General features: G+C 56.1%; 1 protein-coding gene across 3 annotated transcripts in view; it reads left to right on the forward strand.

The window, feature by feature from the left end:
* Nucleotides 1-27,856, forward strand: part of PLXNA1 (plexin A1) — a 123,396-nt gene that overhangs the window by 60,084 nt on the left and 35,456 nt on the right. For all 3 annotated transcript variants that reach the window (XM_080384903.1, XM_080384905.1, XM_080384904.1), the window contains 5 exons: nucleotides 325-424; nucleotides 9,578-9,692; nucleotides 15,693-15,893; nucleotides 24,995-25,091; nucleotides 25,425-25,615. In XM_080384903.1, the coding sequence (XP_080241029.1) occupies nucleotides 325-424; nucleotides 9,578-9,692; nucleotides 15,693-15,893; nucleotides 24,995-25,091; nucleotides 25,425-25,615 (704 nt within the window). The remainder of the gene's footprint in view (nucleotides 1-324; nucleotides 425-9,577; nucleotides 9,693-15,692; nucleotides 15,894-24,994; nucleotides 25,092-25,424; nucleotides 25,616-27,856) is intronic.

Raw genomic sequence — 27,856 nt, forward strand, 5'->3', positions numbered from 1 at the left:
ACAATCTGAACTGTTACGATTCTGGTCAGTACCACCAGTACAACTCAAGGCACCTGCCTCCGTGCTGGCAGGTTACAGTTAGATTCAGGGGCTCTGAGCTGTACTTGGGCTCTTCTGGCCTGTTTGGTGGCTGAGTGGGCATGGGTGAGCACCCCTTTTAGTGCCAGGTTTGGGGGATTTTGTTGGTTGGGCTGAATTAACCAGCTGGTTAACTTTAACTGAGCTGGAGGGCAGCTCCCTCCAGCCCATCACATGCCTTGGGCTGAATGCTGGGCCATGCACTCTGTCCTTTCTGATGTCTTTTTCTGCCTGGGTCTTTCTCAGGGGACAAGCGAGTGGTGAAGCTCTACCTGAAATCGAAGGAGACTGGGAAGAAGTTTGCCTCCGTGGATTTTGTTTTCTACAACTGCAGCGTCCATCAGTCGTAAGTGGCCTGGGCTTCGCGAGAGATGCTCCGGGAGCAGGTTGCTGGGGCAGCGTGAGACTGGGAGAGAGAGATTTCAGTTTTGTGGGTGCTGATGTTGCAAGAGGAAAGGGCAGTCGAGTATTGTAGTGTTTGCAGTGAAAAACCTCCTCCTTTTGCCCTTGTAAACTGGGACAATGACCAGAGCACCCACAGATGGTTTGGGTGTGTGGGAACATGCAGCATCAGGGCAGAACCTCAATTAAAAATGGGGCTTTGGGTTTGGCAAAGCTTTGGAAGGAAAAGTGAGTTTACTGCATTGCAGGCTATAGCAATCCATGTGACCAAAAATGCCAAGCATCTTGTTATTCCTGGAAACAGTTAATAGGAGTGACTTGGCAATGCAAAAGGAGAAGCCTGTGTTTTCCTGCGATGGTACCTGCTTCCCAGGCTTGCTGGAGAGCGAGCTGGAAAGTTACAGCAACATGAGATGGAACATGCTGCATGTCCTGGGGCATTTACCCAAGAATTTCCTAACTGGAAGTAATCGTGAATTTGCTTTCTTGTCAGGCTGCTGTGAAATCTACTCCACCTACGGGTTTTTAGGCAGTTTGAGATATGCATATGATAGAATAGAGGAGGTGTGGATTATTGATGTGCTGTCTAAGCAGGGTGTCTAAAGCCTCTAACCACGAGCTCCTGGTGAGGAGCTGCGGACAGTGCACTTGAGCAGCAGGGAGATGGCTCTGCTGTGGGAACATCGGGAGAGATGCTGGGGTGTGTTTGGGCAAAGAATCTGGAGTTCAAGAATGCAAGTGATTTCATTACCCTGCCAGAAACCTCCCATGGTTGGTGTCGCTCCGGCTGATCAGTAATTATAGATAAGCAAATAGAGAGTGATCTCTTTTGGATGGCTTTCTGCAAACTGTCTAGCCTAGCTTGGGGGCTCTGCTGCAGGTTACTTCTCCAAAGCCTGTTCAGATTTTCCACTTTGATCAGGGAAAAGCAGGTGAGATGCAGGAGCTCCAGCTGGGTACTCGCAGTGAGCTCTAAGGGGGATGCGTTGAAGGAGAGCACCCGCAAACCTTGTGCATCGCGAGGATTTCTGTCCCACCTGCTCTTTGCACAGGGAGTGGGTCTTGGCTCCCGGGAGCGCTGTGCGGGCAAGGGAGGAGAGAGTTTGCAAACTTGACTTTCTCCCTCACCTTGACTCCCCAGATGAGCTTTGTCTCCCTTCACATCGTGTGGTTTCAATAACATTAGCTCAGCTTTGGCTCAGGCTGGCTGCATGTCATTATTTTGCAAATCAAAAAGCAGATGTGAATTTTATTTTTCTAAATGAAAGAAAGAAGACTTTTAAGTACAAATGGCATCAGATTTGGTCCAGTCAGGGCTCCGGCATTTTGGTCCAGTGGGAAGAGGTGGTGAGGGAATTGGCATTTTATTTTATGTGCCTGACACAGGAGGGGAAAAAAAACCCCACCTCACCCCAAACAAACCTACAACAAAGAGCCCTGACTGATTTATTACTGCGTTGATGTTTAATTTTGGATGCATTATTTAAAAAGGCTAATTATGGATGCATTAATATTTATGGGCTCCGGTTGGAGCTGATAGAAAAGTCCATGTTCTAGGCTGGTGAACATTATTATTTTCTTTATGTCAAGAGTTTTAGGGTTTGGAAGCAGTTTTAACTATGTGACCTGCAGTCGAGTCATAGCCAAAGAGCATGACAATACCTAGGATGATGCAATACTTTTAAATACCATTTGCAGACAGGCATCTTTAATGGATCTCTTCAGAGTTAATAGCCTTTCAGATCCAGGTTTCATATTTTGTGGAGGAAAATCTATACGTCAGCCTGATAAATTCTGTATTAGGAACAATATGCTTTTCCATGAGGCTAATGTTTTTCCTGTGGAGATCTCTGATCACTGTGCATTACCTTTTCTATTTGGGCGGCTTTGCTTAGGTTGGAAGCCAGAGGCCTGTGTGTCAAATCATTTCTCAGCTGAGGACAGAATGTTTAGGCGAGATTTTTCAGATGGCTGTGGAGAAATGGGAGGATTACAAGGCAGCTCTTCGCTGGTGTCAGATAGGGTAGCTCCAGGGAAGCCAGCACAGCTCCACTGCGTACACCGGGGAGAGTCTGACCCTTCTTATTTTCAGCAGACATCTGGGAAGGCATCAGCAAAACATGCTGCTAAAGCCCTTTTGCAGGCTGTGGGGCTGATCCTGCCACTGTGTGAGCATCCCGGCTCTCTTGTTCCTCGCTACCTTGCAAAACTTTTCTTCCTGTGCATTTTCAAGGACTGCTGGAACCAGCCTGGTCCAGGGAGGGATTGCAGAAGGGGGAAGATACATCCAATCCCTTCTTCTGCAGGGAAGGAGGGGTACAGAGGAGGTTGTGCTGCTTGTACATTTGGCTTGTGATGGCCCAGGCCAAGGGGGTGCCTTCCAGGTAGAGCCCCGTTGCTGTCCTGTCTATTATTGCAGGGCTTTATAGTGTCAGCTGATGAGACGGGACTGTCCCCATCACAGCCCAGCATCACTGGTCTCTGGGGTACTTCTCCATTGAGGTCCCCGAGAGCCCTGGTCTGCGACTCACACCCTCTCTGGGGCTCCATTCCTTGCTCCAGCAGAGTCACCTGGCAAGCTTCTGGGGTTCCCAGCTTGATGTGCCACACCTCTGTAACCTCAGGGCTCCTGTGGGGTTCAGGCTGGTGTTTCCAGGCACTGGCATCTTTTGTGCGTCTTGCTCCTGATGGCTTGCACGTCACGCAGGAGATGTTTCTGGCTGAGCTGAGAGGTGCATTGAGTGGGCGAGTGGAAAGCTGGAGGCTGATGCAGCAAAATGGGTCCCTTGCAAAGGGGGATGTGGGTGGCTGAGGGTCACTGCCAGCCCACGGCAGGGGAGCAGGGCTGCTCACGCAGGCTTGCCTGCAGTTTCTGGGGACAGGCTCTGGTTCCTGCAGTGGAGGATGGGATGGAGAACCCCATGGTAGGGACCAGGCTGGGTTCCCTTGGGGGTTTCTTATGGGGCGCTGATTAAGCATAGGTGTTTAAAGACTGCTCAGCGCCTTTGACAGTCTAATGAAACAGCCCATGTCCAGTGCTTGCACAGGCAGATGTTGAGGTCGTCTTTGTCAGCGTTAAACTCGCTCTTCAAAGCGTTCACGGGGAAATGAGTCCCCTTTCAAGACAAAGACATAACACCAGGCTCCCTGCCTGCCTGAGGCAGAGCCTGCACTTGCCGGCAAGGTGGGCGAGTGGGGAATCCTCCTGGAAAGCCAGTGAGCAATTCTAGGGAACACCAAGATGTACTTCTTCCCACTATTTTCTATGTTTGCTCTCTGGGTTTCTCCTCTGGAAACTCTGCTGTGTAAATCCTGTTGTGGTTTGGCTTTTCAGAGAGTGTGGCTGCGGGGAGGGGGCTGGCAAGTGGAGGGGGATGGGGAAGAAGATGAGAGCCTTCGGCACTTCCTTCGATGCTATGGGTAGGTTTTGTATAGGTGCTGGTTTTTTGAGCACCAGTGTGCCCAGCACACCGCCAGGCTCCACGCCAGCATGACCAGCCATTGCAATGTGGAAAATAAATTCAAGCGGTGGCACAGGGGGAGGGGGAAAATCACATGTCAGTGGGTCTGATGCCGAGGGGATCTGAGCAGTCTGGAAGCCTGTGCTGGTGCGTGCCCGTGCTGCCTCCCCTATTCGGGAGGTGGTCATACAGCTACCCAGCCTTGTGGTTGTGCCTCCCTGCAGTGATGGTTGTGGCACCCAGGTCCCATCAGCTGCAGGGTGCTGAATTTCTCTGAGGCTGGAGCAAAGGGCAGACATGCCAAGTGGCTCTCACTCCTCCTGGCTGGAGAGACGTGACTGCCATGGCCCTGTGCCGTACATCAGACTTTCCCTATAAGCTTCCATTAAGTAAATGGGATTTTAATGTATGTCCTGGGAGCTGGGAGCCGTGGGGCTGTGCTGGGAGGGCAGGGCTGGGCTGCTTTGGTGGCCAAGGCATCTGTTGGCACCCATGGGGTGATGCCAGTCCTCATGCCACTGGGCCTCCTGGCTGCAGCTTTCTGGCTGCCCGCACTGCCGAGCTGCCTGCACACGGTGTGGCTGCTTCTCTGCTGGCCCAGCACTGCTTGTTTCCAGATGCTTACAGATGCTTGATTTTCCAAGGCATGGACAGATGGCTGCAAGCAGTTGAGTGAGTGTATCTGAGTTAGCACAGCTGAGCTGTGAGGCGGTAACAGATCCCTGTGTATTCCTGGGTTGGGGCAGGTGGAAAATCCTGTAGAATGGCTCCAGAGACTGCTCGGGATAACCTGGTTTATGTCACATTTGTTGTGAAGAGGAAGGCTGGTACAGCCTGGTGGTGTGTTTCAGTGAGGGGAGACAGCTGAAGGTGTTTCAAGTGAATTAACTTAAAAACCAGGGCCTGAATCTGCATCCTCCAGCCAGCATGATGGTGGATGCTCTGGACCACCCTGCAGCGAGTCTGCATGCCGAGCCCCTACCCTGTGAGTGAGGCCCTTGGCAAAACCCAGCAGGGATGGAAAAGCATCAGGCTGATGTAAAAGGAAGGGCAGAAACAAACTGAGATGGGCAGGGATGAAAGGAGGCAAGAGCTGATCTCCCACCTTGTGCCTCTCCTGGCTTTGGGTCTGCAGCACCGGTCAGGGAGGGCAGCGCTGCCTGTAGGTCCGTGTGGGGCCCTGGGGGCACTGTCCATCTGCTGCCACTGCTCTTCAGGATTTCCCCCTCTCCCTGGGGCAGAGAAGCCCAAAGCACTGCAGTTCAGCCCCTCACCCCGACAGCTGCTGCTCCAGATGCAGGCTGTGCTGGAGCTGAGTATTCGCTAAGGATGCTGCCTCCTGCCAAGAGGAGGTCTGAGGAGCAGCCGAGGGTCGCAGGCGGGCTGTGCTGTGCCTGCGCAGATGCTGTTTTTATCAGCACCATGTTTATAATTTCCCTTCTCAATGGACCTCCCCTGCTCTGCTCTCGGTGCTGTTCAACTTGCCCCCGTCCCTCCTCCTGCCCTTTGCTCTGTGTCCTTCCTCCAGGAACACGCTGCTCCATGGAAATAGCCTCAGTGCCGGGGGGTGGGTGTGTGTGTGCACACGTGCGCATGTGCAAAGCTCACACCCCTGTTCTCGTGTTTGCTGCTCAGGCTTATCTCACCCCTGTGGATGCAGGTTTTGTTTTCTGCCTTCCCTTCTTCTCAGTGCAGTGAAGAGCTCTGGGCGCCTTTGGGCACATGGCATGCTTGGGGCTGGGAGCGTGGGAGGGAGAGTGAGTGAGGAGCCTGGATCTGGTGCCACTGGCTTCCAGTGCTTCCCTTCAGCTGCAGCATCGCTTCAGATCAGGTGTGGAGACAGCTGCGACCCTGCTGTGCGGTCAGAGGTGCCTTCTGCAGAGCTGCCCACATGCCCAGTGAGGAGCCGGTCCCCGAAGCCATGCCTGGGTCTGGGCTTGTCCTGCAGTGATGCTTGTGGTCCTGCCCACACCCTGGAGATGAACCCAGCTCTGAGATGCTCCTTTGCTGTCCTGCTGCTCTCTCTGCACTGCTGCTTTTCTGCAGCCATGTCAGGTGTTTCCCTAGCACGGCCTTAGCATTTGGGATGGGTTATGAAGGTGGAGGGGAGCAGCGCTGGGAGGTCTTGACCCAGTTGTGTAGTGAGCTGGGGGCAAGTGTGGAGGCTGTGGGGAGGCTCTGGCTTTGCCGTGGGTCACGCAGAGGTGCCTACAGGGCTGCCTGCTCTTTCTGGGGGAGGTTGCACGCTGACAGGGAGCCTGCACTTGTTTTGGGATGGGGCACTTTGCACAGAGTGATCCTGAAATGTAGCTCTGAGGTTGGTACCTCTTGCATGAGGACACTAGGAGGCAAGGGGGGCACTGCTGGTGGGTCTGACCCCCTTCCCCCTGCCCAGCCTGGGCTTTGTCTCCACCTGGCAGGGCTGAGGAAGAGGAGGCAGATGGGGAGCAAGCTGTGGATCCATGTCTGCGCTGTACCCCTAGCATCGGTGTTCTGCCTGGCTGAGCTTCTTACACTCCCAGCACGCTTTGGGGAAGGGGGGGACTTCAACACATGAAGGAGAGCCTCCCTCTAATTATCAGGAGTGATGAAAGCCTCTTAGGCAAGAAGTGATGAGGGAAGAGTGCCTGACCGTGGGAAGGAGAGAGACGGCACAGATGGCATCATGCTGCCGAGCAACCTGCTCCTGTGCCAGGAACAGACAGCAGCGACACACGGGACATACCGGGGGTACGGCTCCGGCCACACTGCCCAGCCTGGAGCCGGGGAGCCCCGGGGTGCCCTGCCTCGGCTCCTGCCCTGGGGCTTGGGCAGCCTCGCAGGGAGCTGGGGCAGTCCAACAGACATGCCGAAGCTGGCAGGACCCCGAGGCAGGCTGGAAACAGGGTTTCACCGTGTTGCTGGCACCTGGGTGCTGACTTGCTGGCCACTTCGCAGAGCCTTTGGCTAGCTGGAGGGTGCTGACCTGGACAGGCTCTAAATGCAGCAGCGATGCTGTGGAGCAAGACGTGTGGCAGCTCTTATGGCAGTGTTTGATGTCTTTGTGGCAGATGGAGATCCTCGGCAGAAGGGAGAGTGTGAAAACCATCTCTGAGGATGGGCTTTAGAAATGGGTCGGTTAAGTTAGAAGCAGCTGGGAGGGCTGAAGTAGGAGGGGGGAAACCACACACCTTGAGGCATATGTAGAGGATAACAAGAGATGCTTTAGATCCTTTGGCAAGTGAAGATCAGGAGACCAGCTGGGGCCTGTAGCAGTTGAATGGCAAGTAAACCCTCAGGTGAGGAGGGTCCCAAGACAGCCAAGATGTGGCTTTGGCCCTGAAGAACAGCGGAGCGGAGCTGCAGTGCTGGGAGCCAGGCACCCAGGGCAGGGCTGCGCCGGGTGCTTCACCTGACTCTGTTGAGGTGCCTCACGAGGGTGGTGGACAGGGGACCGGGGGGTGGTTTTGCAGACCCTGCAAGACCTGGTAGCTGGAAAATCTCTCCTTTGCAGAGGACTGATTTCAGGGAGGGTTAGTGGTTATGCCCTGGCAGGTGGCTTGTGACTGCTTGGACCACACTCCTCTCTTACATGACCTCTTGGTTGGTTGCTCTACTTCCATGAGGATTAACCTGTGCTTTCGCTGCCCTGCAGCCCCCATGTCTTGGATTTGCCTGCCCACCAGTCACTGCTTGAGCCTTTAGGGGGAGGGCAGGAGCATCCTGTGTCCCCAGCTCCCCCCACCCTCTGCACCTCCCTCCATCAAAGCAACCAGAGATAGGAGGCTATGGCTCTGCTTTTAAGTTGTATCTCTGCAGCTGAAATAAAATTGCATATATTTGCATAAGGAGCATCTCAATTAGCATATTTGTGGGTAAAGCTAAAAGGGCTGTTCATTTGGAAGTGAAAATGTGAGCGAAACATGGAAATGACTTCCAGCCCCCTTTGCAAGCAGCTTAATTAAATATTTCCTTAGTGTGTGCACATGGATGTGGGAAGCTCTTGCTCTATATGTAATGGTGTGTGAAAGCCCAGGGTGGGCAGGGGGTGGTGGCCCTGCGAAGCCCCAGGTGTGCGATTGCACCCTGCACTGCCTGCCACTGCAGCTCCCTCATGTGCTGTCCCCACACCTCCGAAGTGACAAGTCTGCTTGGAAGGAAAGAGATTTGGCATGCCAGGCCCTGCCACCCGAGGATCACCCGCCCCAGGAAGGTTTTCTTTCTGCTCCCTGGTGTGGTGATGCCGTGTCTTCCCCACTGTTTCCCGGGAGGTAGAGGCAGAGAGGGAGCTGTGATTTAGGAGCGGGATCAGGCTGAAGAGGGGCTGCCTGCCTCCTGCCAGAGCTGTGTTCAGGGGAAGAGCCTGCCTTTGTTTAAATATAATTGCTTTGGGCCCGATCCTGTTCATGCTCGGATCAGTGAGAGCAGGTATGAGCCTTCTAGAGCGAAAAATGGTGCTGCTGCTTTTTTTCTTCTCTCTTTTTTTTTTTTTTTTTTTTTTTTCTTTCCTAAGCCAGTCTGATTATTTTTCTTGCCTTCAAGCTTATGCCTCAGCAGCTCTCCCATCTTCTCCTTGGGAGGGCAGCTTGGGCTGCAGGGGACATGCCTGGTGCGGACCCACCCTGTGAAGGCTCACCGCATTAATGCTGCCCTGGGACAGCGCGGCAGGGAGGGCTCAGCCCCTTCCAGCTGCACAGGGGTGAGAGCCCCAGAAGCTCCTCTCTGGCTCTGGGGCTCTGCAGGATCCCGGTGCTTGCAAACAGGGATGCCTCGCGGAGCTGGGAGGACGCGCTTTTGGCAGGGCTAGCAAACGTGTGAATGGTTGCACAAGGAGGGGACTCTGTACATCCCTTCCTGCGTGGGGGAGAGGCATTGCGTCCCTGGGGCTGGTTTCTTTGGTCAGAGGGGTGCAGAGCAGAGCGTGGGGCTCCCAGCATTGCCAGGTGCCTGAATGCATCCCCCAGGAGAGGGGGACATGGGTGATCCCACCGCACAAAGAGCCCCGAGAGGAGGCTGGGGAGAGAGACGGAAACGTCTTGGGCTGGAGGGAGGGGGGTGGAAGCACACACACGCACGCACGCGCGGCTGTGGAGGGCTGAGGATGAGGGGGGCCGAGGGAGGGGGTCACACACAATCTATTGTGAGCGACTGAAAGGCGCTACAGTCCCGAAATGTTAATCTGACCCAACCTTTCGCCAGTTGTAATTTTCCTCTCAATGAGCGTGCATTAATCTGGCCCTTTCTCCCCTGTTCCCCCGCGGTGCAGAGCCCTTGTTCTGCTGCCTCTTGCTAAAATTGCCTTTCAGCGAACCCAAATAAAGCTCCCAAAGTCTGGAGCTCGGCCCCTGCCCAGGAACCAGGTCAGCTTGCCAAGCGGAGGGGGGAGCGTGGCCGCTCCGGCTGGGGCACAAGCCCTGCGGCGCTGGAAGGACCCTTTCCCCTCACCCTGCCATGGGCAAACCCTGTGGGTCTGGGGTGTGCAGGCATCTCACCCCCCAACCTGCTGGTGCACAGCCCTTGTCCCACACTGGGGGTCCATCCCATACAGAGGTGGGGGATCGCCCACAGCTGCTGCCCTGCTGAAGCATGCCAAGAAGTGCTCCAGTGGACCCCGGCCTCACCGTGCCCTAACACTGCCCGCTTCTCTCTCTCTGCAGCTGCCTGTCCTGTGTGAACGGCTCCTTCCCCTGCCACTGGTGCAAGTACCGCCACATCTGCACCCACAACGCCGCTGACTGCTCCTTCCTGGAGGGACGCGTCAAGCTTTCCGAGGTAGGGTGATGTGAGCCAGCTCCCCTCTCCTGTCCTGGTCCTGTCGCAGTCCCCTGCCCTGTGGGGAAGGGTTTGAAGAGGGCAAACCACTTTGGGAAGCATTTCCCATCACTTTGCCTGGGGTGCTGGAGCTCCCTGGGAAGCAGTGAGGGAGGGGTGTGAAGCACTGCTGGGACCGTGTGCTGGTGCGGAGAGGCTGTGTCGCTGTGGAGAGGCTGCTGGGTGCAGCCGAGAGCCCTTTAGGCTGAATGAAAGGAAAAACAAAGGCAGAGACGCTAAAACATTTTTCTCTGATGTTTTTGAAGGGAGCAAGCTTGAACTGTCATTGCAGAACAACTTGTTTTCGGAGAGGGAAAGGTTGAAATCCGTAAAACAAACAGTTTTGCTATACCTCATGCCTTCTTCATCTCGAATGCTTTGCCAAGAAACATGTTCTTTTGCGGGGGTTCATCCTGCACAGCATCTGTGCCACCCGCTGGGGAAACCTGTCACTGGGATGGTGCTTGCAGGAGGCCCTGGCATCCCCAACCTGTGGTGGCATGACTGGCTGCTTGGGCTGGGTCTGGAGGTCTGGTGAGCAACGGCTGGCTCGACAGTAAATGCTGACTCGGGTCCCGAAGGGAGAGTTTTGGGAGAGAGTGTTTCTCCTCTGTCCCTGTCCTGGAATGAAGCTCTGGTTGAACTTTAAGGGTCCTGCTGCCTGCTGGTTGCTGCTGGGAGCAAAAGCCATATGCTGTCCTGACAGGAACGGTTCAAATAGATGTTGTCCTGGAGAAAGTGTTTGCCCAGATCATCTCAGATAAAGTTTGGTCTCTGAGCTCCAGCAGAGCTCATGTCCCTGCAGCCTCCCAGGCCAGGACCAGTCCCCAGGAGCAGAGGTGAACAACAAGGGCTTGTCTCTGCTTCACAGACCATGTGTGAAGGCAAGCAACTGAGATGTCTCCTAAGATCTTTGCTGTCCTGGCTGGCGCTGAGAGGAAGCCTGCCTCTGCATCACCCCACGTGGGAGGAGCGGTGTCTCCGAGTCAGTCTCTGTCCCCTGTAATTTGTGTCTTCTGAGGTCTGCCCTCATCTTCAGTGAGGACCTGTGGGCTTGTGGATGTCCTTCTAGGTCAGGGCTCCTGTCCTCCCTGTGCCCCCCCTGCTTCTGTGCTGGACTAGGAGCACACACAGAGTCAGACAAATTCCTCTGTGGTGGAGACACCCCAGTTAATTTTCCCCCCTTCCTCCCCCTCTGCCTGTCTCATCACTTGAAGAGCTCTCTCACAGAAGAGGATGAGAGGGCTGGGCCACTACTCCGTCATTGCCCAGCCACCAGCAGCATTGCTTTTGTGCCCGAGATGGGACGGATGGAGGAGCATCTTCCCATGCACTGGGGCTGAGCCCTGTGTGGCTTCCCTGCTTCCCTTGGGTGGCTCAACCTGGGCTGAACGCTGGACGCCCACCAAGCTGGCTCGGTGGGCATCTGGTGTCCAGCCAAGGTCAACCCACCACATCCCTGTGGAAAGCCAAAGCGCCTGGTCCTGCTGCCTTTCCCAGGGAAGCTGCTGTGTCTATGGGGAAATACTTGAGCTTTGCAAACCCGCAGTGGGTCAGATCCTTGGGTGCTGCCCAGTTCAGAGCCTCCAAGGACTGTAGGAGCAGAGGGACTTGTAGAAGATGGCGATGTCCCTGCACGGGGCCATGCTGGGCTCTTGTCATCATCCTTATTCCAAGCGTGGAGCTGAGTGAAGCTGCTTCGCAGCCAAGCACATTGGGAGAGCTGGGAACGCCCAGCCATCCCTTGGTTGCACGCAGGGCTGGTGCTTGCCATGTCTGCGTGGCAGCAGGTGAGTGCTGGGAATGGGACTGTGACAAACGGTCTCCTCCTGCCCCCACTGCCCAGCACGCAGCTGCCCGGGCTGTGCCGTGGCCCCTCTGCCAGCCTCTCGGGTGGCGTGGCTGTGGCTTTGCACCCTGCCGTCCACTGAACGGCCATCCACCAGTGCTTTGCACCGAACTGCCGTCCACCAGTGCAAAACTCCAGGCTCTGGCACTGTCGCTCACCTCCCTGAGGGTATCGTCTGAATGCAAGGGGGTTGCACCGTGCTCGTGGGCGCTCGAGCGGGTCTGGCACGGGCCAGAACAAGGTCAGCCTGGTGGCCCCACACCAGGGGGATCTGGTAACATGAGAAGATCAGCAAAAGCTGTTTTCTCCTGGCTTGTACCCTGAAGAAACCCGGTGAGGGGCTGGCCTGTCCCAGACATCCCAGAAGCCTGCTCTTGAGGTTGCGCTTCCAGCCAGCCCTGGCGTTGTTTCTGCAAATGCGATACGGTGTCCAGACCGCCGGAGCCCGTTGCTTCTCCTCTGCCCCTTCCCCTCGTAGAGGGCACGGGGAGGCTGCTGGGCTCTTCCCCGTTCCCTGCCAGGCAAACCCAGAAGCTTTACCCCCCAGGGGTGTTGTCTTTGGGGTGCATGCAGCTCTCCTGTGGACCAGCTGCTTGGGAGCTCGTGTTGGTCCTGAGAAAGGGGCAGGGTGTCCCCCCACAGCCCTTTCGGCCACACTGGGACCTGGAGCGGTGCCTCGCTTGAGGTTTGGAGTGCCTGGCTCAGCCTGTTTGCACGTCGATGTGGGCTCAGCAGTTCCTGGCAGGGATGGCAAGATAACCGCAGACCGGCCGCTGCTGTGGGCTGCATGTCCTGAGCCATCCCATCCCCATCCCTGGCTGGTCCCGGACTCCTGCAGGGTCGGGGGACTCGGTGCCAGGCCATGGCACCACTGCACAAGTTACTGGCAGACATCCCAGCCCCGTCCCCTCTGTGGGAGGATGTTTAACGTGGAGGGTTATTTTAAGGAGCATTTGGTCTGTCTGCTTTGCCTGGTGTGCGGGGGGCACTGGTCAGGAGAGGCAGGGACAGGGGTAACAGCCGTGCTTAACTCTTGTCTCTGCCGGTTCCCACGGGTGGCTCACCGCAGTTTCCTGGGTGGGAAAGCAGCTGTTTTGTAGGAGAACACAAAGAGTGACCCACAGCACTCTGTCCTGGGCATGCCGGGGATGTTTGCCTCTATTTCTGGGGGTGGCAGGACAGGAACCACCACTCACGTAAATGTGCCTGGGAATGGCGGCAGCAGGAAGGATGTCCCTGCCCGCTGGCTGCTTTGAAGCCTGGGCTCCGGAGATAGCCCTCCTCTGTGGCTTGTTTCAGGGTTCAGGGCTGGGGAAGGGGTGATGAAGCAGCACGGGCTACTCTTCGCTTTTCCCCGTTTGTGGTGCCCAGCTGTGGCTGTGGGGTGATCAGTGATGGACTCCCCACAAAGCTGCTCTCCTGCGGCGGTCCCTGCCAGCACCGAGCTGCTGCGGAGGGTAAAAGGCTCCTGGCCTGGGGAGACTGCGTGTGTTCTTCCAGTCCAAGCAGGTTCAGCTTGTGTTTGTTCTTCACTCCCCACCAGTGGGAATGGCTGAGGACTTTGTGAGGGAGCCTCAACGCCTGGGTCGAGCCCAGCCCCAGTCTGCCTTCATCCCCATCTCTGCTGATGGCACAGCCTTGCAGCTGGAGCTGGGAGCTGCCAGAGAAACCCAAACAGCAGCGTTTGTGGCGTGACTTAAAGCTCTTACCTCTCCACGCAATCCTGTACACTTGTCATATTCTCGCCCAGCTAGAAAAACAGTTTTAATGGAGAAAATCTGAGTTGTGAGATGTTGGGGTCTAGCTTTTCTGCTTATCCCATGCCTTCGTAGCTCTCTGCTCCTGGGAGCTGGGGCTCTGCTGGGGGGGCTGTTTTCAGCAGGACAGGGAGCCCTGTGGGCTGTGCAGAGCATTCCCGAGGGATGTAAATGCTGGGCAGTTTCTGGGACGAGTTTTGTCAGCGATTGGAATTGCTCGTAGGGGAAATGAGTTGTCCCAGTGCCCCCACCCCTCCGGGCACCCTGGGCGCCCACCAGCACCAGGTGCTTCCTGTTTGGGCGCAGGCTGACATTTTTGCTGGATGAGACACTTCTGCCGGCAGATGCGGAGCATGTGACGTCGCGGGGGACTCGGCTGAAACTGCGAGTCAGCAAAACGAGCCGGCCTGCCTGCGTGTGCGGGGAGAGGGGCACATGTGGGGAAGGGGATACACGTGCCCACCACGCTCCCCGGGCACCGCTCTTGCGAGCATCCGTGTTGAGCCCAGCTATGGCGGCATGGACTTACCCGCTGGCTGCAATAATTATAGAAAAACGAGGAGGCGGAGGTGTCGGAGAGCGAGCTGGGAGCTAATCCTTGCTGAGTGTGTGTGCCCTATGGGGAAGGCGTGTGCCACCCGCGGAGTCCCCCCGCAGCGTGGAAGGGGATCAAGCAGGTGGGGACTTCTCCCTCCGTCAGCACTTCAGAGCTGGGAGCTGGTGGGGAGCAATCGCCGTGCAGCGGCGGGGACCACTCATTATAGCTGGCAGCGGGTGTCTGGGGCCTCCCTGCTGGGAGCCTCCAGCTCATTCTGAAAGGGGGGACGACTGAAAGCCCCCTTTGCAGAGGGGCAGCCGTGCCACGGAGCAGGGAGGTGGCAGAGCAGCGCCGAGGGTCCCTGGGCAGTCCCAGCCCCATCACCATCTCCTGGTTGGGGCTGGCACCGCTCTTCCTCTCTGCTTTCATGTTGTTTAGCATGTTTTAGGGCTAAGTAGCTTCCTTTCTTAAAAATTGTGCTTTTGGGCAATAAATGCTTGTGAAGATCAGGAAACTTCAAAGCATAAAACAGATTGGGTTTTTCTGTAAATATTTGCTAAATGAAACAATTTCTTTTTCATTTCGCTGGATTGTTTGAAGGTTAGATTAATCCTGAGATCATGGCTGGTGCTGCGCAGGGTGGCAGGAGGCAGCTGGCCACGCACGGCTGCTGGTGGCCTTGGGGCGAGAGCTGCCCCCACAGCTACGCTGTGGCCTTGTGAGAGCAGCGGGGCGGCTGCGTCCACTCCTGGCACTGCTGCTGCTGCCGTTCCTGTTTTCGGAGCAGCTCGTTTTAGCACATGTTATTCCTTCTTGACGTTATTTCAAGCCGATGCTTCCAGGAGTCGCTGCCGTAGGTGCGAGACCTCCGCTCGGCTCGGCAAAGCCAATGTGGGATTGCATCAGGCTGTTGTTGCTGAAGTGGCACCCACCGGGGCCACAGGGCTGTTTTGCTGCCTGAGCTCATTTATTTTCTGCTCCCTCCTGCTCCCCCGTGCTTTGCGCACAAGGCTCACCAGCTCCCCCAGAGCAGCTGGGAGCTCGTGGCTATTAAAAGTTGAGTGCTTCGCCCTCCTGATGGCTCCTTCCCCGGGGAGCGCGGGGGGCTGGCAGGGTGGTGCTGAGCCCCTTGCCCTTGCTTTCCTCCCTGGCTTGGACTCACCAGCATCCCCTGGCCAGGGGTGCTGACTTCTGGGCAGACTGCAGGAGGGCTGGTTGGGGTGATGCTGCTTTGAGCTGGCTGCAGGTAGAAGTGGCAGCAGCAAAATTCACTGCAGAGCAGGTTTTCTGCAACACTGCAGAAACACGTTGCAGTGTCAAAGGGGGAAAAGGCTTTTCTGTCCATTCATGAAGGAAGAGGGAAGGGGGCTGCCAGGGGAACAGGAGGGCTGAGAGGGTAGCCTGACAACGTGCAGCCCAGCGGGTGTTAACTCTGAAACCTACTGACTGCAATGATGACATTAAAGCCCATCTCGCTAGGAATCATTTTGCTCGAGTGTGTGCTGCTGTCGCAGCGCCAGGTTACCGGTCCCATAGCTGAATCCTCTGTCTGGATCAACGCGAGCTCTGGAAAACACCCCGCTGCCCTGCCACCAGATTCCTCTGTGCTCCTTTGCTGTCTTCAGGTCTTTGGTCAGAGCAGCCACAGGATGCTGGTTTGGGGTTTGCTGCACATAAGGATTTACCCAAGTGTGTGTTCAGGGTGATATTGTCTGCACTCAGTGGTGCCTGGGCTGCAGCCGAGGGATGTTGTGGGGGTGCTGAGGGAGGCTGTGTGGTATTCCCCTCTCATCGGCTGCCCCTTGTTCCCCTTGCAGGACTGCCCCCAGATCCTGCCTTCCACCCAGATCTACATCCCTGTGGGTGTGGTGAAACCCATCACCCTGACGGCCAAGAACCTGCCCCAGCCGCAGTCCGGCCAGCGCAACTACGAGTGCATCTTCCACATCCCCGGCAGCACCACCCGTGTCACTGCCCTGCGCTTCAACAGCACCAGCATCCAGTGCCAGAACACCTCGGTGAGTGCACAGCTTGCCTCGGCACGGGCTTTGTTTGTGGGCTGCTCGTTCCTGCCCTGGCCCGGGACTTTCCCGGCTTGTTGCATGGTTGGGTTTGTTCTCCCACAGACAGGTAACGGGGATTTGTGCTGCTTGTGGGGTGTGAGGTGGGCTCCCCCCTGTACTTCCCCCAGGTGCAGGGGAAGGCAGCTGCTCAGGGTTGTTCTGGGTAGGATCAACGCCAGTGCCGCCAGGCTTTAGGAGCACTTCCAAGGAAATTGGCTTTGGAAAGCTGAAGAAAGGTGCCTGGGATGGAGCCAGCTGGCCCAGACGTGCCGGAGCCTTGCCTCCCCGTTCTCTCTGCCTGCTCTTGCTTCCCCTTGACACCAAGCTATCCCACTTTACAGGTGGGATTGAGCTAACACCTTTTCCGTGTCCTGCTGCGCACACGCTCCCCCGTGTGCTGCCATGCCTGCCAGCTCCACAAGTGCTTCCCTGCCTCTCCTGCAGCCCCTGTCTGTCCCCAGCTGTGACCGGCAGCTACCTCGTCCCCCTGCCTGCCTGCCCTCCATCCTGGCCCTGCTGGTGTGTCGCTCCCTGCCTCTCAGTCCCTGCTCCCTGCAGCTCTGTCACTTAAGCTGTCTCCTGCAGGCAGCTCTGCCTGCTCTGCCCTCTCCAGTTGCCTTATACCAAAGAGAGAGGGTGTTCTGTGGCCCCTCGGTGAGCTCTGTGTGTGCCCCTTGCTTTGCAGCCATCCTGTGCAGGGACCACCAAGCCCACGAGCAAACACCCCCAGGGTGTTAATAGCCCCCCCAGGAGCCGGCTTTGCTCAGCATCTCGGCTTTGCTCAGCATCTCGACTGCCCCGCTGGGCTCTGCACCGACCTGCCCTCATCTGCTTGCAGCTGGCCCCTCCCTTCTCCCTCCCATTTAATCCTTTTAAAATTTGTTTTCCATCACTCATACTGTGAAAGCTCATTTGCAGCCTAACACCAGTGCTGATCCCAGCTCCCTTGTCCTTTGGTGGCACGAGTGACATTTAGAGGCCATTGAAGATGAGCCTGGCTCCCTCCCTCCCCCTGCGCTCTCGGGGCTGTGAAGCCTTTGGGCAGGAGGAGCATCCCGAGCCTCTGCCTCCTGCCCTGGGTGGCAGTGCCAGGGGGATGCCGTGCTGCTGGGGCTCTTCCTCGGTGCCACGCAGTTTGTGAGGAGCAGAACTGCTCCCCATCCTGAGTTGCTGGCTGGAAATGTTGTTGGTGGGTCTGTGCTTGGCCTGGAGGTGAATCCAGGCAGTGGCACAAAGCGCGAGCGCCAGGGAGCAGCAGGACCAGAGCGGTGTCTGCAAGGCTCTGCTGCAAGAAGCCATTAGCGAGGCAACTTGAGCAAAGGTTTGTCATCTTGCTGCTGTGTTTGGGGAAGAAAAGAAGCCAGGTGGAGTCCCTTGCCCAGTGGAACTGGCTTGGCTACTGGTCCCTGGTGTTGATTGTGACCCTCGCCTGGGCTTTGCCATGCAGATCTGCCCCTGGACCCAGTCTTGCCCATTGCTTGCACAGCTGGGAGTTTGTGCTTTGAAGGGAACACGATGGATGTGCGTGTGAAGAGATGTCACAGTAGTGGTGGGTTCCCTTTGCTGGGGTCTTGTTGCTGCTGGTAGTGAAGGCTGGCTGCTCTGTCTCCATCACAGTCAAGTGGGAGGGTTTTTTTTTTGGGGGGGGGGTTTAGCTGAGCCACTCTTGTCCCAGCAGAAGGTTGGTTACACCAGGTACCTGCTTGGTTGTCTGAGGGCTGTTCTGCAACATGTCCATGCCTACCAGAGCACCTGCGGCTGGCAACAGGCTGGAGGAACCATTGCCCTGGTGCAGAGTATGGAAGAAATGCAGCTCTTTGTCCCAAAGAGAGAGCCCAGCCTGGCCGGGCGTAGAGCTGCGTTAGCACCCAGGAGCCAAAACTGTCTGCCTGGGACACGGGAACTCTGTGGGGGAAGTGGATATTGGCTTGCAGACCTTCAGCCCTTGTGGTGATTTGCTGGTCCCCAGCTTTGTGGGGACACCTTGTGAGCCCCTGCCTGGCCAGGGCCCCTTGGCCAGCCCAGCCTCCTGCCAGCTCTCCTCTGCCTGCAGCTGGCGGAGCTGGCAGCTCCCTCTTGCCCAATTCTTTAGCATGCAATTTAGCTCCAAGGGGTGCCGTGGCTGCCAGCACTGGTGTTATGAGTTGCACGATCTCTGCAGCTCTTCTCCAAAGGGATAAGACAGTTTGAGGTGTGCCTGCCCACCCTGTGGTCCCCATGCAGAGCTGAGGTGACTGGTGCCTTCTCCTGCACTGACAGTGGTGGATATTGGACCTGAAAATTGCCAGGGGTGCCGTGAAAGCAAAGCAAATTGGTCAGAGAGCACATGGGAGGTGTTGCGGGCTGCATGGCAGGGGAGCATGGGGCCATGGTCTCAGGCAGGAGACGTGGCTTTCAGGCACAGGGTGGCTTCACAGACGGAAGAAGAGAATTTTGGCTTGAAAGAATCTGTCTGGCTTTCAGGGTCTGCTTGCCTGCTTTAACGTTTGAGGGCATTTAGCCAGGCTGCTTTATGGTGTGGAGGATTCAGATTCACACTTCTGGGATGCTTGTCTCCTCCCTGTCTTTTTTTTTTTTTTCAGTCCATCTGGCTGGTTGACAGCACTTCAGGCTCCTGCACAGCCACCCACCCATGACCCACCAAGTTCTTCCATTGCGATTCATCCTTTGGGTTAGGATTTTGGGTCTTGGCTGGTGTGGAGGACGCTGGGGAACTAAAAAATAGGGGAAGGATGACATCCTCCCAGCCAGCAAGTGAGGAATGGATGTCCTCTCCTCAGAAAGGCATTTAAGCACACTTTGTTTCCAGGAGTTCAATGGGATCTGAACAAGAGGTTAATTACTCTGTGGAATTAGGGATGCTTTCCTGAATCCCGGGTGAATGGAAGGGATAATAAGTCAAACTCGCTTAAAACTCTTTGTCTTTTGTTTAGTTTTAGTGCTTGTCAAACTCCAATGACTTGTTAGCACTCTGAAGAAAGGACATTTTGGTTAAATATTCAGCAGTCCATTCATTAAGGTTTGAGTGTCGACTATAAACATCATTTGAGACACCCAATAGATCTTCAGGAAACTCAAGGGAATTCCCTGAGTTCCCCATGCATACCAGGGCAAAAACCACGCAGAAGAAAACCCTTTTCTGCCTCTTCACTTTGGTCTCTTTCTGCTCTTCGAAGGGAAGGCAATCCTAAAGGTTTTCCACATGCACTGTAAAGAAACAAAAAGGAAAGAGAAGCCTAACTAAGAAAATCAAATTCTTTGCCAATGAACTATATTTTTCTTTTTTTGTTACTTGGTTACTTTTAATCTTCTGGAAGTGGACATTTCCAGGCTTGCTTCTTGCAGCAGAGGATGGAGAAATGGTCACCTGTCTTAATGTGTGCAGGTAATGCCACTGAGTTTCATTTTGCAAGCATCCCTGCCTTTGCCTGTTCTTTCCCATCTACCATCCCTTAACAGGGCTCACCCTTCTGATTGCTGCAAAAATTAAATAATTTTGCGGTTGGAAAATACCACAGTCCCGAGTCTGCACTACTGCTTGTAACATTGGGCTTCATGTGATTTAGTCCTGGCCTTGGCAAAATGGCTACAGGTGTTTCTTGTTGCCAAGGGTTTGGCTTTTTCTCTCCAGAATATTCCTCTTAAGGCTGAAATAGCCCTAGAGCTGCTCTTTCCCTTTAAATGTAAAAATAGGAAGAACCCCTGATCTCCTTTCCATAAGCATTTGAGTTTGTCATCTCAGCACTTTAAATTAATCCTCACGCCTCAATTATTTCCCTTTCCTTTTAACCAAAGCCCTGTGTGGAGAGGAGCAGCTGTGTCACCTCCCTTGGCTCCTTTTCGGCTCCTTGCTGGCCGATGCCCCTGGCAGGGACAGCCCGCCCTGCCCAGGGCTGTGGCTCTGGAGGTTGGTGCCCTCCGGCCAGGCTCAGGTTGGGATGTTCATCCAGGAGCAGCTTGTTCCCGTGACAAAGTGCTGAGGTGGGCTCATGAGTGGTACCCAGTGCAGATGCTGAGGCTGGGGTACCCAGCCCAAGGTGTGCATGGTGGGAAGGCAGGCAAGACCTGGTAGATTTACATTTTCTGTTTGTTTTTTGTTTTTTCTTTCTTTTTTCTTTTTTTTTTTTTTTTTTAACTGCAGTGGAGCCTGGGTGTTGCTCTACCATATTCCCAGGGTCTTGGGTTTTCACTTACACCCTGCTGAATTTCAGGCAGGAGGAATCCAGGCAGGGAAGCTTGTGTGTGATGGGGGAGGAAAGGAGATTTATGTAAAAAGAGCAAAAGGGGATCCAGAATCAGAGGCCAAGCGTTACTGTCAAGTTGTGCTGTTGTGTGGATGACGGTATTTTACTAGGCCTAGGGTGTATTTATAGAGGAACATAAATCATACACACATGCCCTGTTCTGAGCGCCGCACACCTCCAGTATATGTATCTCTAATTAACCAGCCATGGAGAGGGAAACAGGATTGGAGCCCACAACCCCAGCACCGTTCACCAACAAAGCTGTGCTCTCCGTCCTAGCGGTGCCTACATTTATCTTTCCTGCAGCAGTGTTTAAAGTGAAAAGGGAGTATCAGGAGAGTTTGATAGGATCCAATTAAATTCCAGCAGATAAAATAATGATGAATTGCAGTTGAGCCCTGGCGAGACGCGATGTACATTACTGCCGTCCCCGTAGCGCGGGGAAGGAGTTGAGGTCATCAACTACAGAAAAATAGGACACAGCTGCAGCCCAAGCACTCCTCCAGAAATGCAGCCCAGGGGGATGGTGCACGTGGGAGGGAGGGGGGTTGCAAGGGAAATTCGGATGTGTGGGTTTGCTCGCAGAGGAGCAGCCCTTCTGCTGCCTTCCTTGGGGCTGGGTTGTGCAGGTTGTGGCTGGAGCAGGATGCACGGATGCCTTGATGGCTGGGGGGCTGCCCTGCCTCTTCTGGGCTGGGAAGGGCTAGTGCCTTGGCTAGCTGGCGTAGTGCTTGCAAGAGCATCCCAGAGCGCATCTGAGTGTGATCTGCCCCCAGATTTGGGGTGCCCCATGGCTGGCTGCACCTCTGTCCCCTGGGAGTGCGGCTCCCTGGAGGCACTTTCTCGGAGTGCTGAATCCCTTGCCCCAAGGGGAGCTGGGCGGCTCTCGGTGCCCGCTGCTGCTGGTAGCTGGTGGGCAAGCAGTGGGCTTGCTATAACCAAATGTGAGACCTTCAGGGGAGGTGGAACCCACCACCCTCGCAGTGTGCTGGGCTGATGGGCGTCCCAGCATGGGGACAGAGCGGGTGTGAGAATCTGAGATGTGCGAAGCACATGAAGTTAGCAGCTCTTACTTGGGAAGATGCCTGAAATAAGTTTTTTGGTGAAGAGCCTTGAGAAAGGCTTAGCGAGGAGTCCTCTTGCCTGAACCACATCCCTGCAGAAGGAGATCTTGCTGGGAATAGCTGTGTCCAGGTCGGTGGGGCTAGCCCGTTGGCTGTCAGCTGTTCCACGCTTGCCTCGTAGGCTCTTCCAGGGAGGGACAGAAGGGCTGGCCAGGTTAGGTAAGGAGCCAGGCGGCTTGCATCTCTGTTGCTGACTCACTCGATGACATCTTTTCTCCCATCCCCTTCTGTGGACTGTGCTGCATTGGAACGCTTCTCTTTTGGGTGCTGTTGGTTTGCTCTTGGGGCTGTGCCTGTCATTTTTTGCTCCCAGAGCCAAAGTCCCTTTCCCATAACTCAGCCCTGGGGCAGCTGCCGTGCCACATCATCCTTTGGCACAGCCGGGGGGTCCCAGGCGCCTGCGTAGAGCGAAAAGTGTCCTGATAGCAGGATTGCCAGGTCGCTGCCAGCCACAGCGATTGATTAACAGGGAAGCTAGTAGCAGTTAAGTGTTTAATGGATGTTTAGCGCTGTGTTAGCTAGAGGCAGGGAGGAGCCAGCGTGATGGGACCTGCTGGCTGCCTGTGGGCTCTTGTCTGGATCCCGTGGGATGGACAGGTCGGTAAGCATCCCCCTGCCTGATCCCCACTGGTTGTGGGGTCTTCAGGGCTGGAAAGTGGCTGCTCCTGTGCCCAGCTGCTGCGGGCTGGGTGCTGTTGCCTTCCCGGCTGTGGCTATGCCTGTGGTGGGAGAGGGCACCTTCCTGCCCGTGCTGGGGCAAGAACAGCTGCGAGGAGGCCTTTCAAAAATGTCCTTCAAACTAAGAGGTTCTTTGAAAATTAGAGGGGGATCTGATGGATCTCAGTGTCCCAGAAGACTGAGCCCTGAGCCCATGTGGCTGCAGCTCCTGCCCCCATGCAGCTGAGCCATGACTCCAGCTCCAGCATCCTACAGGGACCAGTAACCGCATCCAAGCTGTGGACCCCGCTGGCTGTCTCTGCAGGGCAGGTGAGAGGCTGCTGATGGGCACGCAAATGCCGAGGACACGTTTTTCATTGATATCTGTGTTCCCTTGGTGGTCCTATGCCGTGAATGCCAGCCAGGGCGATGACTCCTGCTCCTGCCTGCTGCTTCCCTCTGCACAGTCCTGTGCTCCTGGCTGCTCCCTGCCGTCTGCCTCAGCTCCACACCATGGCAAATTCAGCATCCTCAGCACGGTGTTGTTTTCCAGAGGGACACCATCACTTGTGCAATTGCCCTGTTGCTGTCTCAGGGCTGGTACATGAAGAGTTAATGCTCTCCCTCCCTCTCCCCCCATTCTCCTTCCTCCAGCCCACCTCCCAGAAGAACTAATTTCCAAAAGCAGCCGGGGCAGAGAGATGCAAATAAGTGTTTTGGACAGCTGCAGGCTGGATGCCTTCCCGAGATGCCAGGGCCCCAAATGAGACATGTCAGAGTACAAATTGAAAATGCCAATTTCACTTACGCTGCCACGTGGCTCGTCACAGCTAAATTCTGCTTCGGCACTGCCACCGCCCTCCCCGGCACGTGCTTTCTCCTGCTGCCAGGGGATGGTCGCTGCTTGCTGCTGCAGGTCTGGCTGGCTCCTCGTCGTGATCCTGCTGGAGGTGTCATTGGGTGGGGGTAAGGTAGGGGAAGGTGAACAGATCTGGATTCTCAGACTGGTTCTGGCTCCGTCTCCCCAGGCGTGGTGATGGGAATGTTGCTGAGAGGCTCTGTTTATAGATGGCACGTGGTAGAGCTGTGGCTGAAGGTCCTCTGAGCAAACACCACGAGAGATGCCGTGTCTGAGAGGCTGCGTGGTGAGGGGGGTGATGAAGCTCCTTCCTGCAGAGGGGAGAGGGTGGTGGGGCTGTTGGGTGCTCAAGAAAGGATTGAGTTTGCAGTTGGATGTCTTATGCCTTCCAGTTGCTGCATGCGGTTGGTCAGCAGCAGCCTTCCTCCTTGGGGAGGGCTGCATTTTGGGGTCCTCCACCCTTTGAGTGGGGTGGCCCCTGGATATAAGACCACTAGCCAAAAGCTATGAAGGTCCGAGGACCAGGATCATGCTTGGCCTCTCATTTGCACCTTGCAGGGTTGAGGGAGGGGTGCGTTGCCGTAGCCATGTCTCACATTGGGGGTGTGCCCCGTTTTGGTGCCGTGTCTGATGCTGGACTGTGGCTGATGGTGATGCCTGGTTAGGAGAGACTCAGCATGGAAGGGACCAGCTTTGATGGTGAGGAGAGAAGGACCCACGGGTCTCTTGCTTCCCACAGCCACCTGAGCATGCTGGCTTCCTTCGTGGGCTGCGTCCCTGGCTCCTGTGGAGGGGGTCGAGCAGAGGAGACTTACTGGAGTGATGCCTGGCACTGGCAGGGACAGATGTGCTCTGTGGGGCCGTAGCTGGGGCGGTGGTGGAGGTGATGCTGAGGCCACCTCTGTCAGGTACAGCACCGGGGCTGCGGAAGGTGATGCTCAGGCTGGCTGGAGGTAGTGGCAGGGCTGCGGCCAGCCCACAGCTGGGTGAGCTGCTGCCGGCGCGGCCGCCGCTCCCTAACAAACTCCAGCAACCCATGAATCATTCATTTAATCTCTTCTGACACGCCTGTCATTTTCTCGGGCGAGGAGCGGAGAATCTCTTGCCGAAGGAGGTCATTAGCTGTCAGGGACGGTTCCAACTGCCTTCCTGCCTCTGTATCGATTAAACCTCTCCGCCTGCGTGCAGGGGCTGTGCGGGGAATATTGATGGGGCTGCCGGGACTGGGGCTCGGTGTCGAGGCAGGGGAGAGGGGTTTGGGTGGGGAGGAGGCATCAGCCAGGCTGGAAGGAGAGACGGAGGTGGGTATGTCTGGATAGCAGCAGGTGCTGGGGCCTGAGTTTGGGGTCCCCTGGAGCTGGGGGTGGGATCCCCTCGTGTCACCACCCTACATGGGAGCTTGGGGCATCAGGGTGGTGGTGCCGGTCCTGGAGTAGGGTATGGCTGATGGCTGAGCATGGTGCGGGGCTGGGAGCAGGGCAGCTGGGGGTCTGGTGCAGAGATGGTGTGTGGAGGAGAGGGATGCTTTCTTAAGATCTTTCCAAGGGCTGGAATGTCATCATGGTGGTGCCTGGCTCTGTTCCATCGGTGGCCATGTGGCCACAGCTTAATGTCATTATGTTTTGGACGATGGGGCTCGAGGGGACCATGGGGGACATCCTCCCTCTGGGTGTCGGGGGCAGCTCTACCAAATCTGTTCCTGCCATTTGCCTAGCCTGTCCTTCCTGAGCTTCGCTAGTGATGAGTGTGATCTCAAACATCCAACTCAGCATCCCTGGAGCGGGGAGAACATAGGGGAGGGCTCGGGTGCCTGGCAGGGAGAGGTGCGTGTGTGCTGCAGAGATGCCATCTGCTTCCTCCTCTCCCAGCAGCAGCAGCTTCAGACCTTTGGGTTAATGGGTTCTGGGTCTATTTAGAAACCCTCTATTCTGCTTATTTATTTTTTTTGCCAGTTCTGTGTACCGGTTTGCATGTGGTGTATCCAGTGCTTTGACCAACGGCTGTTAGACCTCTCTGTTCCTAGCCAGCAAGTCTGGACCAAGCCCCTGTCCCTGTCCTCGGGGCTGGTGGGAGATACCCACATAATGAGGCTGTATGCTTCTTTGTGCCCCTCACCAGCGCGTTTTGCCTCACTAGTTAATGGGCTCTGCCTCCTTCTGTTCCCTCCTGCAGTATTTCTATGAAGGGAATGACATCAGTGACCTGCCGGTCAACTTGTCCGTGGTCTGGAATGGGAACTTTGTCATCGACAACCCCCAGAACATCCAAGGTGAGTGAGGGATGGGAACAGGGTGGGAAAGAAGCCCGGTGCCCCCCCCCCCCAGCCTCCAGCCCACCCTTCTCCCCAACCTCAACCGCAGTTTGCACCAGTGCCTTAGGGAAAGGAGCGATGCTCCAGCTGCATCAATCAGGCAGGTTTCTAAACAAGGGGCTTTTCTGCAAGAAAAGCTCTGCCCCTGTGTTGAGTCCAGGCTGCTGGTGCCTCCTGCCCATGGGGTTTGTCCTACCCTGGGAGGGGGCAAGAATGGGTGTCCTCCCCAGAACCCTGTGCCCACGGACCGGGGGGGCTGTGCTGACCCCCGTGCTCCTCCTGCCATTGCAGCCCACCTGTACAAGTGTTCGGCCCTGCGGGAGAGCTGCGGTCTGTGCCTTAAGGCTGACCCGCGCTTCGAGTGTGGCTGGTGCGTGTTGGAGAGGCGCTGCTCGCTGCGGCAGCACTGCCTGGCCTACGAGAGCAGCTGGATGCATGCCAGCATCGGCAACAGCCGCTGCACTGACCCCAAGATCACCAAGGTACGTGGGGACGGATGCGCGGTGGTGCCCTGTGCTGGGAGGCTGGGATGGCGATGGAGATGGGGATGGAGCTTGCTGGTGGCACCTCACAGCAGCCAAATCTCTAGTCAGTTTTTAGGACTGAGCATCTCGTCGTCACTCTCATTTCCAAGGCTAAAATCCTCTCTCCACCACCCCTATGCACTGGGCTTTTGGGATCCCAGGAAAGCTGTGGCTGCAGGTTGCTCCTCCTCATGTCATCATGCTCTCTGGGGCCAGTAGTTCATCATCATCCCCCTTCCCTGACAGCTTTTATGACCTCCGCTTAATAAGACTGTGTATATTAATGTTCACATGCCTGTTGGGCCAGGCTCCAAGTGCAGGAGGGACTGGGGGGGTATTTCTGCTGGATACATTCTGTTTATCCACAGCTAGCTGGGCTTTGCTGGTGTTAATTACTGGAGTCTTAGCACTGGGTCTGATCTGTTTGGGTTTCAGTGTCTTACCTGATGGAAGCTGGAAGTGAGAGTTGTGCCTTTTCCCCACGCCTCTTGTAGGGTACCGGTGCTGCAGTGTGCTGGGTGGCAGCCGCGTGTGGAGCAGGGGGTGCCCCCCAGCTGGGCATATCTCTGCCTGCAAAGAGCCCTGCATGCAACAAATACTGCCTGCAGAGAGTTGTGTGGGGCCGGTGGAGTGTTGGCAGGAGAAGGGATCCATTCCTGGGGGAGTGGGGTTGAGCCCCAGAGCTTGCAGCCCTACAAGGACATCTGCTGTGTGGGACTACCAGGCTCCCCATCCCTGATGGCTTCCCACCATGCTCAGACTGAACTTCCCAAAGCTGGACCCCTGGGGATGGTGGGAGTGGAGACCACAGTGGCCAGGTCATGCCCGGGTCGCCCGGGTCTCATGCTTGCATGGCCAGGGCTGCAGGCATACACACCCCCGCCGCTCACAGCAGCTTCCCAGCCGCTGACGATGGCCAGCCTCGGTAGCAGCTCTCCCACCCTGAATCATTATGAAATTCTGCAGTCAGGGCAGGTGCAGCAGGAACAGATCTGCTAGCAGGTGGGCTTGACCTTGGTGCTGCTCCTTTAGCCCCCTGGGAGCTGGTGGTCGGTGTGGATGTGCACAGCTGTTGGTGTGATGCTCCTCCAGCAGCCTGCCTGTTGTGCTGCTTCCCACAGCCTCTGTCCCGCACCCCTGCTTGTGGGCAGGCTTGGAAATGGTCCAGAGAGCATCCTGGTGCGGAGAGGGCAGCACGGGGAGGTGGGGGAAAAAGAGTCCTCTGTGATATCAGGAGGAGTTAGAGCCTTCTTCCTGCCCAGCCCACCGGGATGCTGTTGTCTTCGTGGATGGTGGGGCTGGGCTGGGACATGACCTTGATTCTTCACCCTTGGATTGAAGAATCACTTACCTATTGCTCAGTGGTGGGGACAACCCCCTTCCAAACCTCTTCGGGGTCCTGCCTGATGCTGGTTGTGACCCTCAGAGCAATATCCCTTTCCTCGGGAAGGGGGAACCCCTTGGCCTCAGCACCTCCTGGCCCTGCTGTGGCTGCCGGCGCTGGGGGTGAGCCCACTGCAGCCATTTGCTTGTTGATGTAAAAGTGTCCTGTGAAACCAATTAGCAGGAAAGCAGCGGTGTTTGTCAGGGCCAGGGGTTTGGAGGTGAAAGGGAGAAAGGAGAGGCTGGAGCAGCTCCTGCTCTCCTCGTCCGCTCCCTTCTCCTGCGCACCTTGTTTAGCTGTGACCTCCCTGCGCTGGGTGGCCAACGATGTAATTTCATTCCTGGGCTTATTTCTCCCCAAACGTGTGGCCCTTGTCAGCTTTCCCGCAGAGTAGGAGGAATCAAACATGCCGGAGCAGCTTTTAACACTCATTTAGAAACACCAAACAAACAGCCACTTCTTGCCAGCCACTCCGGCGGAGCTCGATTTAGGGGGAAGACCCAACCTGATGGTGCCATAATGAGCTCTGATCCTGGACTTGGGCAGGGACCGAGCTGGGTTTAGGCAAACCGTGGTTCCTGCAGCCCCAGAGAGTGTTGTTGCCCTGTAAATTGTGAGTTGTGGCTGGAACACCAGGTGCCAGTCCTAGCTCTGATACTGTCCTGGGACAGACACATCCCACCGGGTGCCTGTGTGCAGCAGGGACTGGCTGTCCCTGTTGGAGCATGCTTGAAGGTGATCATCTCGGTGTGAATCTGGAGGATGGTGATTAACCCCAGAGGCGATGGCTGCTGCGGGGCTGTGCAGAAACAGCC

Source organism: Falco punctatus (genome assembly GCF_963210335.1).
Source record: "Falco punctatus genome assembly, chromosome: 4".
NCBI lineage: Eukaryota > Metazoa > Chordata > Aves > Falconiformes > Falconidae > Falco > Falco punctatus.